The 13,459-nt window shown below is 45.2% G+C and overlaps 1 protein-coding gene across 1 annotated transcript in view; it reads left to right on the forward strand.

Moving 5' to 3' along the window:
• The window catches only part of WDR35 (WD repeat domain 35), a 531,383-nt gene that overhangs the window by 158,134 nt on the left and 359,790 nt on the right, over nt 1-13,459 (forward strand). Inside the window, exon 13 of the mRNA XM_086926288.1 lies at nt 6,479-6,623. Within this exon, the coding sequence (XP_086782414.1) occupies nt 6,479-6,623 (145 nt within the window). The remainder of the gene's footprint in view (nt 1-6,478; nt 6,624-13,459) is intronic.

The raw sequence follows: 13,459 nt of genomic DNA on the forward strand, positions 1-13,459 counted from the left end.
CACTTCAGCACACATCGTGAGTGAGATTCAGGCGATGTGCTCCAAGGAGTCTTACACTGTATTCCATATCAATAGAGTGGTGCTTCGAACACATCCGAGCTTCCTCCCTAAGGTGGTGTCGGATTTTCACATCAATCAGGTTATCAAGCTGCCCACTTTCTTCCCTCAGCCTACCACTCCCCTGGAGAGGTCTTTACATTCTTTATATCTCCGGAGGGTATTGAAGTTTTACCTAGCAAAAACTCTTCCGCTTAGGAAGTCTGACCGGCTCTTTGTAAACTATGGTTCCACGAATACTGGTCTAGCTGCTTCCAAGAGATCTACTTCTAGATGGATTGTCTCTTGTATAGCTTTATCCTACCAGTTAGCTAATAAGACCTTACAAGGTAGACCAAAAGCACACTCTATCAAAGGGAAAGCTTCTACCACAGCTCTCATGCGCAACATTCTGATGTCTGAAATCTGCAAGGCAGCCACATGGCGTTCAGTGCATACCTTTACATGCCTTTACTGTCTAGATTCGGACGCTCAGGAGGGTGCCCAGGTTGGGCAGGCTTCTTTACGGAATTTGTTTGCATAATTGCAATTTGAATGTGATGTTGTTTCATGTTCTGTAGACTCTGTTGCTCGTCCGCAAGACTTTGGGTATGGGCTTGCTACTCTATTCATAGATTATGACTATTGATGAGTAGCCCCTGGATGAGAAGGATTAGTTATTTACCTGTAATCCTAGTTCTCATCCAGGGGTATATTCATCAGTCATAAGCGACCCACCCTCCTCCCTGGGAGAGCACTCTTGAAAGTATTGTATATTGATTGGATGTCTACATAGGTGTTTATACACCATCAAATAGAACTGACCTAACTGCCACCTGTGGTGCATCATGGGAGCAAGGGGTCTCCTGCAGGTCTTAAAGGCACGGTACCCTTACTCAAATGCCTTAAAGGCAAGGTGTCAGCTTTCTTGTTACTCTGCTGCTGCCTACAGGCAACTGCCTACAATTACAAGTTTCTTTATGGCAATACAGCATAGTTGTATGGCAACTGTTTGGTGCTTCCTCTTTTCCTTATGGGTAAGGAGATTATGGGTACTACTATGCGAGCCTATGTAATTTCTGCATTTTTTTCATGTTGGTAACATTTTAGGTTGCAGATATATGTTTTCACATATGCATATAAATGTATATACATGTATTTTCTATATGCTCTGGGATCCCGCACATGGGCGGGGATTATTCATAGATTATGATTTAGATGAGTGTACCCCTGGATGAGAACTAGGATTACAGGTAAGTAACTAATCCTTCCTGCATTTAGCCTGACAGTACAGGCTATTACAGGACTTCTGGACTCAGGTGGTCACTGACATCAACACATTTGAATATCACATGCACGCCACAGTGTTGTCTGTTGGACAACATTAATCTCCCAAAAGGCAGGAAGATACTGTACAAGTTCTTACAATCGAGGTTAGTCTTAAGAAGACAGAGGGTATCCCTCACTTGAATTGGACAGAGGGCACCTGAAATTGCAAAATGGGAAAAGGATGTAATGGTATGGACCTTGGTGGAGGACACTCTCATGCAACTCAATAGATGCGACCAGAGGGTGGTAGATTTATTTATTCATTTAATTTATAGAGCGCACTATCACCATGCAGGCATCCTGGCGCTAAGCAGCTCAAAGGCGGAAATGATTCAGAGACAGGATCCGGCCAGCTAGGTCTTGGGGAACAGCCAGGTCTTTACACATCTCCTGAAGGGTAAAAGTTCCCTGATTTGCCTGATCTCCCAAGGGAGTCTGTTCCACAGTCTTGCTGCTGATAATCTAGCTGAGTAGAGAGATCTGTGTACCGCATTGCTGCACCCTAACTCTGGTTTGGTGTCAAAAGACAGTCATGATGTAGTGAGTGAGGAAATACATGGTAATGTGTGGTGAGCACAGAGTGCTGGGTTTGCATAACCACAGATGAGAAGGGGGCATAAGCATGCAGTGTCTTAGTTCCCCAGGTCGGGGATTGTAATTATATTGGCTATGGCCCTGCCTGCCAAAATGTCATATTGCATTATGTGTGTATAGTCATTCGCCATGCATATCACTGACTACGGATTTGTTTTTGTTTTGTTTTAAAAAACTAAAAAATAAAGTAAAACATAAATAAATTCTGGACTTTATTTCCAGATGGCTTTAGAAATCCAATCTTCTTAGAGAACAATTTTAGTAGCCATCAATCTAAAAATGAAATACAAATCCTCTCTGCAGGCCTGGGAAAATAACGTACAGGAAAATAATACTCATGGTTCATGGTCCATCCTGGAATGAAGCACAACATGAATTACTTTATGTTGAATGCGGTCTTCGAGAACTTAGGTCATTTATTTTTCTTTTGTAGTCCTTACAGTCTTGTTTGTTTTAAACAAGCAGGCTGCAGTGTTGTCACTTTCTGTGCCAAATAGCTATTCAGTAATGGAACAAGGAATTTCACTACTACCTCTTATCCCCTTTTTTTTAATTTGGAGGGACATTGAAGTTGGCATCCTAAGGAGATTGTGCATTGCTACTTGCAATTTCTTTAATACATTGAAACACATTGTTTTGTAGTTGCAAAGCCTTTAATTTTGCAAATCACATGCTTTGTAGCCTCAAAACAGCTGCATTCTCACTACCATACATGCAAAGAAAAAGTGTATGTGGGATCAAGGCAGGCACAATTAATGATGAGCGCTATATGTGCGGAAGCATAGACCTGTGATACCGTTCCTTACAAAAAAGTGGGAGAAAATTTAGCTGGTCCAGTCTGTGTAGTGCAGGCATTTCCCAACCAGTTATGAAGGCGGGAGAGCATGAAGTAGGGAATCACCATGAAAGTAAATTTTCCAATTTGATTAACCTCAGAAATCATGATTTGGAGATTATTGATAAAAACATGTAAAGGTCAGGAAGAATATACCAGGGAAGTTTAGCTAAATCTATGTTGTGATAATCAACACAGAGAGCTGTAATATCTTCATAAATGAAGACACAAAGCAGCTCTTAGAATCATTCACTTTGCTAAACGACTGACTTGGTAACATATACTAGGCAATAATTGACCTTCTCAGTATCAAGGTAAATTTGTGTGTCCAGATGTGTGGACAGGCAGTTATCTGTTGAAGAGGAGTAGAATTGGAACAGTCTATGACCATTTCAAAGGCATCCTGGTACTGATACTGTTTAATACGAGGACAGGCTGACCAGGATGCAGTATCAGAAAAATATCAGTTTGTGGGAGAAAATGCATTCATAGATCCAATTCACTACTGGGAATAGAACGGCACACCACATCTGGCCTATTTACATTTTCTGCTGCTACTCTTCTGAAAAACAGTCAAGATAGGAAGCTGATATTTAAGAAAAGGAAACCAGCTCATAAAGTTCATGAAATTTAAATGGGCGTGAAGCGTTGAAATATTACTACATCATTCTCTGAACACTTTTTTCAGAAAAGGCAGTTTTGCTTGGGAATAACATTGAAACAAGAGATATGTGTCAATATCGACCATCCACCCAATAAAGTATACATAATATTTTATTCTGACATTGGCGTAACAGAATCAGCAGGATGTGATTGCTAGGTCTAACGAAGAGAACTGTTATACGAAATTATAGAATCAAGGCAGTCTCCAGTCTTTTTTTTAATTTTTTTTATTTTTGTAAACCTTTATTGTGCATGAATAAAAGAACAAATACGGGCCCACAACCATCAGGCCGGCCACAATACTTTTGGAGCACAAGTGCGAGCAATACAGTTTCCCAGCGGCACCAGGCGACATAGCAACAATCATTTAACGTTACACTGAGTAGAAACATGTCGCCGAGAAGCAGGAGCATTGAAGGTTAATTTTAAATTTTTTTTCGTTCTAAATATAAATCAGTGAAGAATAGGAACCAAGGAGAACTGAGTCCGTACAATAGCTTCACAACATGAGCAGGCAGCATCATCAAATGAGAACAACAATGGAGGCTAACACCCCAGGCAGATTGGCGGTACAAGTAAAGCAACAGGATCATCAGCTAGCATTTACGCACCACGTACAGCGCCACCCACTCCCTACTAACCCCTATCGCGGACCCAGAACAGAAATAAGTTAAGAAAAGCGCAGAGAAATAGAGAAATAGAGAAAAAGAAGGCCCATAGAAACTAAATGTAGAAAACTAAACCCCCCCCCCCACCCTACACTCATGCAGAGGCTACGGCCTACTCCCCCCCCCCCCCCCCAGCAGTGTGTCTGTCGTCCACTAAAGAACCCGAAATATAGACCAAGAAAAGGAGGAAAAGAAAAAGAAATTTTTAAATACCCGAGGAGGGCCAAATTCTAAGTCTCCCGAGCTCCCCGGCCATAAAATACTCTCCACCCTACACGTAATGACAAAAGCAAGATCTTCATGCACTAAATGGAATATGGAGAGACATCGCATAGCACAGCAGCACGCGTTGAGGAAGTGTCCCATCCCAGGTCTCCCCCCCGCCCTCATTCACAGTACACAGGAGGAGGGCCTCCCTAGCCCTGGCCAGATCTCAAGCGTCCCACTGAACATGGCACCGGAACGGGACCCGCCCCAGAAAGAACAAAGGGATAAGATGGCCGCCCTCGGCAAGGAGAAGGTCCCCAAATACAAAATGGACACCTCCAGTCACACACAGTGATAGCGATCCAAAAGAGTATTGTTACCAGTTCTGCCTGTTGTTGCTTAAAACAATGAACTGAGGTCGCACCGTGCATAGCATATACAGTCAAGAAAAATAGTTGCAGCGCCAGCGGATCCATGAACAAAAATAGTGATTCAGTATCCGAGAGTAAGAACTGTGGCAGGATGGAAAACAGTGTATCAACGACGGGATGGGCTGATGGCAGTCCGCTTGAGTAATCACTGTCAGACAGTTGCTCCAATACACAGTCACGCGGCAACAATGTTTCTCTAGCAATGCAATGAGAGGGCCGATCGGTGCAGAAAGGAAAGCCGGCAGGCGATGCACCCTCCGATCCGAGAGCGGCTTCATCCAGCTTCGCGCCGAGTGCGCGAGAGCACTCACGCCATTCTCCCCTCAAGTCGGCAATCGCGGCCATAACGGAGGCACAGGTGAAAACGGGAGGGTGATCCGAGGTTTCCACAATTCGAGGTGCCCCACAATATTCCACACATCTCTCGAGGCCATGCAGGGCAACCCAATCAGGAGCCGAGAGGTAGTCAACCAGTACCGCAGAGGGGGCAGCCGCCATGTTGAGTACTATAACGGGTTCACCGATATCGTAGGCGAATCTTTCAGTAGGCAGTGGGGGTGTGATCTCGCGGCATAATCCGGGCCCGCTACTAGCAAGCGACAATCAGCAAAAGTTCCCCTCGTGCGTGCTCAAGCAGGAGTAAGCACAAAGGCAAGCCGATGCAACCAGGTCCGCGCCGACAAAAAAGTGAACAGTGCGGCTCACCTCATCGTCGCACGAAGAAGGGGCAGCAGTGTAGACCCACAATCGGTCGTTTCACACTTTCCACTGGAGGGGCCAGTGCAGGCACCTTCACAGCCACCAGATTGGCAGGGGATGGCAGTCACACCACTCGTCGGTCCACCCACAGGAGCTCAAGCCGTCTCCGGCAGTGCACAGCGAGACGGGGTCCGGTCCCAGGGCTCAGCAATGGCCGTCGGGCCGGCACGCCAATATCACCAGCAAGCGGGCAGGTAGGGACACCGGAGAAACACCCCCAACAACAGCGCGCTTTCTTCGTCCTTCCGCGGCAGCGCTGTAGCAGGATAAAGGACAGGATAGTGTTGTAGGAAACACAGGCTCGGGGAGCCGGGGGACTACACGTCCGTCTCCGCCGCCATCTTGGCTCCTCCCATGCAGACTCCAGTCTTGATTAGCAATCAGCAATCGGTTCACATGGATACCTCACATAGTCACAGCATTCTAAAAATATTAACTGGGAAAATTGGAATAGGAGTAATACCGGAATCCCATAGATCCAACCTGTCTGTCTTACTTTACTCTTGAAACCAAAATCTGACAAATAAGACGGGAGGAAGAACAATTAAAATGAAGAAAAAAACATTAAACATAATGAGATTAAACACAGCAATTAATGGATTACAGCCACAACACATGTAAAGTATCAGCCGAGCAGTCAAACACCATACTTGGAAGTAGTCAATTCAACACCTGAAGATGGCATCAGTTGCGGAAGAGCTATTGTTTTTTAAATAAATCTGCTGTCCCCAGCCTATCTATAGTCTTCTTTGATTTTGCTATAGTTTTTCATATTGAATTTCAGTTGTTATTTAATCTTGATACCTAAAGGCCAACTGATAATGCAGTTATTTTTAGCAAATATTGAGAAACTGTTTTTGTTTAACAATCTATTTTAAAAAAATCATATTGTTTCTATAACCTTAGAATTTGTTTTAGTGATTTGTGCCCACAAGCTATTTTAATATTCTTAACAGCTCCTTTGTTCGTGACCATGACAAAATCTCATGTAATCGCTGCATCGAGAGAAGCATTTTACATCTGGCAGTATCGTGTGGCAAAGAGGCTGACAGCATTGGAAATCAATCAGGTGACTCGGATACGAAAAGAAGGACGAGAACGGTATGTTGTGTAAAAACATCACAGGGTTTATTCACAAACTACATTTTTGGTACATTTAGTACTGTTATTGCAGTACTACTAAAGTGCTACAAAATGCTATAAACAAACCTACAAAGGTAAATCTCCACCTGTAATATCTTTCTATGGGTAGATCGTCACACATGTTAGTCTATTACTTACTTGTAATTGTGGTTGGTACTAGGTGACAATAGGGGCAAAGTTACTACTAAATGGGAGGTTTTTAACCTTCGGCGTAGGATTACGCTACGCTCACGTAGCGTGCGCAGTTTGCACTACGCGAATTGCACGTAGCACTGTGCAAAAACGCGTAGCAGGCATTTTTTGCTTGCTCGCGAGCGGGCAAAATCATCATCATCCCTTTTTCCTCGTTCGAGATCAGCAACATCAAGTTGCCGATCGCAAGCGTGGAAAATATACCTCCCGTCGAGATTCTCAATGCAAGGAGGTCAGGTTTCTCATTGCGATGAGAAACTACCAGTCTGCGTTGAGAAAGCTGCTGCTCGAGTGCAAATCTACTCGAGCTGCAGAATACGACCGCTTGCACTGTGCAAGATGCCATTTGTAAAAATTGCACAGGGCGTACAAGCATCTGGCACTATGCAATCAGTGCGAACAGCATTTTTCCTACCGCAGTTCGCGTAGCTACGCTTAGCTCGCATAGTGCGAAGTGCACTTCGCATAGCTAAGCGTAGCGCTACTATGCAAACTAAGCCCTGGGTTAGAGGATTCGAGAGAGGGGTCGGAGGGTTTAGAGAGGGAAAAACACCCACCCACAAAATAGGACGCCCATTTATAGTCAGAAACTGAAGTTCTGAAGTTACTACTTTCAAAGCAAAAAGGGGCCCATAGCAATAGTAAAGTTTCTGATAGATACATCTGCCAGTGGATTCCTCACCTTGTGAATATCCCCTTGCGTCAGCAACATTCGGAAATTCTTTTTTGTAGCTTCGCGCCGACATGGACGACGTCACAGAGACACGGCATCGCTCGTGACTCCGCTGACATCACCGACACCATAATAGGCCCACGCCGCCGTGATGACGTCAGTTCCCTTTTTTCCGCGTCGTCGACACTACCGGTTTTGGGAATCTCTGTAGCTGTTAGTAACTTTGTTACTGTTTTCTCTGTTTTCTTGCTTCTTTGTCTTGCTGAAGATGTCGACTAAGAAGACCGGGTTCAAGCCGTGTGGAGAGTGCGGCAAAATGATGTCGATCACGGACCCGCACGAGGATTGTATCTGGTCCCTGAGTTCGGACCATGATGTCGAAGGCTGTTCTTCGTGTAAGAAGATGAACCCGAAGGCACTTGGTGAGAGAGAAACTAAACTTCTGGTGGCGAAGTTGAGAGGAAGAAAAGAAAAGAAGACTTCGAGATCGCGTTCGAGAAGGGCGAGGTCGAAGTAGAGGTCGAGGTCAAGATCCCGTACGGAGTCGCCTTCGAGGTCGTCATGCTTCGAAATCGAAAAAGAAGCATAAGAAGCGAAGGCATGGATCTCGACATCACTCCGGTAAGGATTCAGACTCGAGACCGAAGTCGCCTAAGAGGAGACATGGAAAGGATGTAGTGTCTCCATCACCAGAGGTCTTGGATCCAGAAGGTGAGGCTTCGCCTTTGAAGTCGCAGGTTCAATCTCCGGCTCCGGTCTCGAATCCATCTCAGGCGCCGTCTCCGGTACGAGAGGATGAGGAGGTCCCTTTCAATGAGGGCTCGATGTCTATGACACATCCACCTGTGGAAGAGGAGGCGAATCCGGAACCTCTGAAGGGTCAGTCTGTAGGTTCTTACCCACCTTTCCCAGCTCCAGGTCAAGACCCTACTGCGTTTTTTATAGCTATGTATGGTGTCTTTTCCAGGGTTTTGTACCCCTCTGGTGCACCTTCGGGTCCCATGGGTCCTCTGGCATATAATTTAGGAGTTCCCCACTCCTATGCTCCAGCTCCCTTTATGCCTTTTATGCCAGCTCCGGCGCCGCCTTGGCATTACTTGGCGCCGCCAAGGTCGTTGACGCCGATCCCGCCGTCGCCGGCTCCGAGTTGACCTCGAGATCGGCGCCCTGGGCCTTCGGATTCGATCTCGACATCGATACTGGCTCCGTTGGAGTCGTTCACGGATCCAACGGCGCGGCTGTTGAAAGAGAGTTCCAGAAGGGATGCTCAGCGCCTTATAGAGGAGCAAAGATATAGAGAAGCTAAGGCTGAGATGGAAGAAGGTGAGCTTCAGGAGGACTGTTTTGAAGATCTAGGAGAAGCCAGTGGTTTGGAGCTTTCTCCTGATTGGGAGCTGTCATCTGTGCCTGATGCCCCTTCAAAAGATGTTACGCCATACCACATGGTCATGAAGAAGGCTGCAGAACTTTTTAATTTAACTTTGCCTACAGTGGAATATAAATCCAATCTCTTGACTGAGGTCCTCCATTACCCAAGTTCGGTTATCGAACCGTTGCTTCCCTTTAATGAAGCATTAACTGAACCTGTTTTGGAGGTTTGGAGCACGCCTCTTACAGCTCCTGCAGTGGCTAAAAGTGTTGCAAGGAGGTATAGAGTTGCACCTGGGGATCCTGAATTTTATCCTCGCATCCTTTGCCTGAAAGTCTGGTTATTCAGGCAGCCTGTTCAAAAAAGACTGTGGGTGCATTCCCTCAGGTGCCTGGGGATAAGGAATTCAAGAAACAGGATCAGACTGCGAAGAAGTCTTTCTCTTCAGCAAGTATGGCTTTAAAATCGACTAATGCCACTTGCCTTTTGGGCATATATATACATGCCCTGATGGACTCAGTAATAAGGCTGTTGGCTCCTAAAATTCCTGAGGACAGCAGGAAGGATTTTAATGAGGTATTGGCCGATGCACAGGCGGCTGCTCGCCAAGTGATTCAGAGTGGGCGAGACACTGCTGATTCAGTTGCTCGCATCATGGGAACTGCTGTATCCTCTAGAAGCAAAAACCACAGTTGATGGACAGAATGCAGAACAATGTCATACATTCACCCCAGTACAGAGATCTGGGCCTAAGTGGAAGGCAACCTGTCTCAAGGGAAGCCCTTTCAACTGCCTCCAGTTGTGGCCACGGTGATAACGGATGCATCCACTCTAGGGTGGGGTGCTCATTTGGGGGATCTGGAGGTCAAGGGTCTTTGGTCTCCAGAGGAAAGGTTGCTTCACATCAACCTTCTGGAATTGCGGGCGATACGTTTGGCACTCAAGGCCTTCCTCCCTTCCCTTCCCTTCGTGGTCGGTCGGTTCAAGTCCTGACGGACAACACCACCATGATGTAGTATGTCAACAAACAGGGAGGAGTAGGGTCGCAGTGTCTCTGCAGAGAGGCTCTGCGTCTCTGGTCCTGGGTTCAGGACCATCAGATTTGTCTGATGGCAAATCATCTGGCCGGAGTTCTGAACGTTCGTGCAGACAGTCTCAGTCGGCAGTTCTCAGCCGACCACGCGTGGAGGCTCCATCCGGAGGTAGTTCGTCACGTCTTTCGGATGTGAGGAACTCCTCAGGTGGACCTGTTCGCCACTCGCGAGAATGCTCACTGCCCGCCATTCTGCAGTCTCCAGTATCCGATGCAGGGAGCTTTGAGGGACGCGTTTCAGTTGAGTTGGGACCCAAGACTCCTTTACGCGTTTCCTCCCGAACCCTTGATTCCTCGGGTTCTGAGGAAGATTTGCCAAGACCGGCCCAAGTCATATTGGTCGCCCCGGATTGGCCAAGAAGGGTGTGGTACACAGATCTTCTCCACCTCTCCTCGTGCCCGCTGCTCCGTCTCCCTCTCAGGGCAGAACTCCTCTCTCAGATGGAGGGGCAGGTTCTACACCCCCACCTCCAGACCTTACACCTTCATGCCTGGAGATTGAACGGGGCAACCTGAATTCCTTTTCTCTCCCACCTGATGTGGTGGATGTCATTCTATCGGCCAGGCGTGACTCCACCAAATCTATCTATTCATACAGATGGTCTAAATTTGTCACTTGGTGTGGAGAGAAATCTGTTGACCCATTGAAGGCTCGTTTATCTGATATACTACAATTTGCTCTTTCTTTGGCGCAGCAAGGGTTTGCTGTTGCCACTGTCCAGGCTTATCTTTCGGCTTTGTAGGCTTTTCTTTGTTTGCCGGATCAGCCGTCATTGTTCAAATCCCCTGTGGTTTTAAGATTTTTAAGGGCCTTACAAATAAATTTCCTCCTACTCTCTTTATTATGCCTCAATGGGACTTAAATCTAGTGCTTACTTTTCTGATGGGTTCTCCTTTCGAACCTTTGCACAAGTGTCCCTTGAGACTTTTGTCTTTTAAGACGGCTTTCCTGGTTTCTATTACCTCGGCAAGGAGGGTAAGTGAGCTTCAAGCTCTTAGTTCGAAGCCCCCATTCTTGACCATTCATGCTGAACGAATGGTTCTTAGGACCAGGGCTGCTTTTCTGCCTAAGGTGGGGACTCCCTTCCATCTAGGACAGTCTATTACCCTTCCTACCTTCTATCCTCCCCCCACCCTTTCAAGGTGGAGGAGAGACTTCATCGCCTGGATCCTAAGAGGGCGGTGAGCTTCTGCCTGGACAGAACCAGAGAGTTCAGGGTGGATGACCAGCTCTTTGTTGGATTTGCTGGCTGCAAGAAAGGAAAAACTGTGCACATGCGCACACTTTCATGATGGATCATACTATGCATCAAGATCTGCTACTCCCTTGCGGGTATGGAACCTCCAGAGGGTGTAAGGGCTCATTCTACTAGAGCAAAGTCTTCAACATCTGCTTTGTCTAGGGGTCTGCCTGTAGAGGATATTTGTAGAGCGGCAACTTGGGCCTCCCTCCACACTTTCGCGAAGCATTACTGCTTGGATTCCGAGGTGAGGAGGGACGGACACTTTGCGCCTTCTGTCCTCCAGGATTTTCTGGTATAGGAGAGTGGACACCCTCCTCCGGGAGTGGGGACTGCTGTGGGACTCTATTCACAAGCTGAGGAATCCACTGGCAGATGTATCTATCAGAAGAACAAGTTACTTACCTTCTGTAACGCTTTTTCTGGTAGATACAGTATCTGCCTGTGGATTCCTCACATGCCCACCCGCCTCTCCGTTGTCCACTCTTCTATACCTTAGATAATGGCAATGTTTTAATGTATATATGTTATTCTCAAAAGTAGTGTTTTATTCTACTTGAATTACTGCATTGTCTTTACACTGTGTGTGTTATCTTGACTATTGTATACTGTGTATATATCTACTGTTGTCAGTCCGTCCGTGTGCCTCGAAGGCACGGAAAAAAGGGCGGAACTGACATCATCACGCCGGTGTGGGCCTATTATGGTGTCGGTGACGTCAGCGGAGTCACGCGCAATGCTGTGCCTCTGTGACGACGCTCACGTCGGCGCGAACCTACAATAAAGAATTTCCGAATTTTGCTGACGCAAGGGGATATTCACAAGGTGAGGAATTCACAGGTAGATACTGTATCTACCAGAAAAAGCGTAACCGAAGGTAAGTAACTTTCGTGCTCCAAGCTGTTGTAAGTCCTGCACCACACATGGCCAACCACTGGTACAGTAAACCTCCCCAGAGCAAATAATGGAGATATAGGAAATAATGTTGAATTAAATTACTTAAAACAGTTTAATATATAAATAAATGGATTAAATGTTAGAATATCTATCAATAAAACATTTTTTATTTACTTATGAAATATTTTAACACCCTTTTTTGAATTTATAAATGAGTATAACATTTTTATTAAAGTTCATTGAAAATACTTTTAGTTAATTTTATACATTACTTTTAATAATATTAATGCATAATAAAATGTATTTTTTTTACGATAGGTGAGAATTTATCTTTGAATTTAAACATCAGGAAATGTATGTCCTTATCGCCTTAATTACATACAACTAATAAGGAAAGTGCAAAACTGCATATTGTTCTTGTTCGCCAAACACAAGGCCTACAGCTCTGTTTGTAAAGTTTCTTATTCATTATTGACCTTTAGGAAGTGGTGTGAAGTAACTAGGCCTGGGTGAAACTTCCTTTACGCTGACATGATCTAATGGATTTCGAGTTAGACCTGTTACGGAAAATGTAAGAAATTACGCCACTTGCATCACAATTTCGGAGCACGAGAACAACACGAATGATCATAACACAAGTTGGGGTTGTTTGATGCACATGTGTTATTGCACTAAAATATAGCCCTAAATGTCAGTTTTCCATTTCTCATAATTTTACGCAAAAGCAAATTACGCCAATTTCCCACATTCTGGATGTCAGTGTAAGAGTCTAATTCCACTGTAATTCAAAATTTGAAAAACACTTTAGTTGATGGGTGATGTGAACCCAAGTTTTATGTGTACGAAAATTAAATGTTTAATAACATTTCGAAACACAGTTGCTTTCAGTGCAAACATTTCCATCTCTGTGCCTGCGGTAATTTCTCAACTGCTTCTTCTAACTGTCTTTCTCTAAATCCTTCTCCACACTGAATATTTTACCGTGTAGATTTATATAATTTTAATGGGGAATTTTTATATAAAATCTGATTTCTGCATCCTAGGACCTTCATTGATAGTGATAAACATTAGAATAATTCTCCACTGCATGTAGGCCCCCAGAACCTTTCCTACAAATATATACATATATCATTAGGGAGGGTGAAGAGTTCAAAATGTCCAGATTATTTGGGGCACCCTCCAAAAGCCTATTATAGGCAAGAGTTTCTGAAGTGTAGAATGTATGTAAAACTGTAAAACCTCCCGTTGGTGCTGACTTAAGAATTGGATTAACAGGAGTATCTTTTCACCAATCTGACTCCTGAAGGCATCACTACTCATCGGGCCATC

This window comes from Lissotriton vulgaris, chromosome 6 (assembly GCF_964263255.1).
Source record: "Lissotriton vulgaris chromosome 6, aLisVul1.2, whole genome shotgun sequence".
NCBI classification, from domain to species: domain Eukaryota; kingdom Metazoa; phylum Chordata; class Amphibia; order Caudata; family Salamandridae; genus Lissotriton; species Lissotriton vulgaris.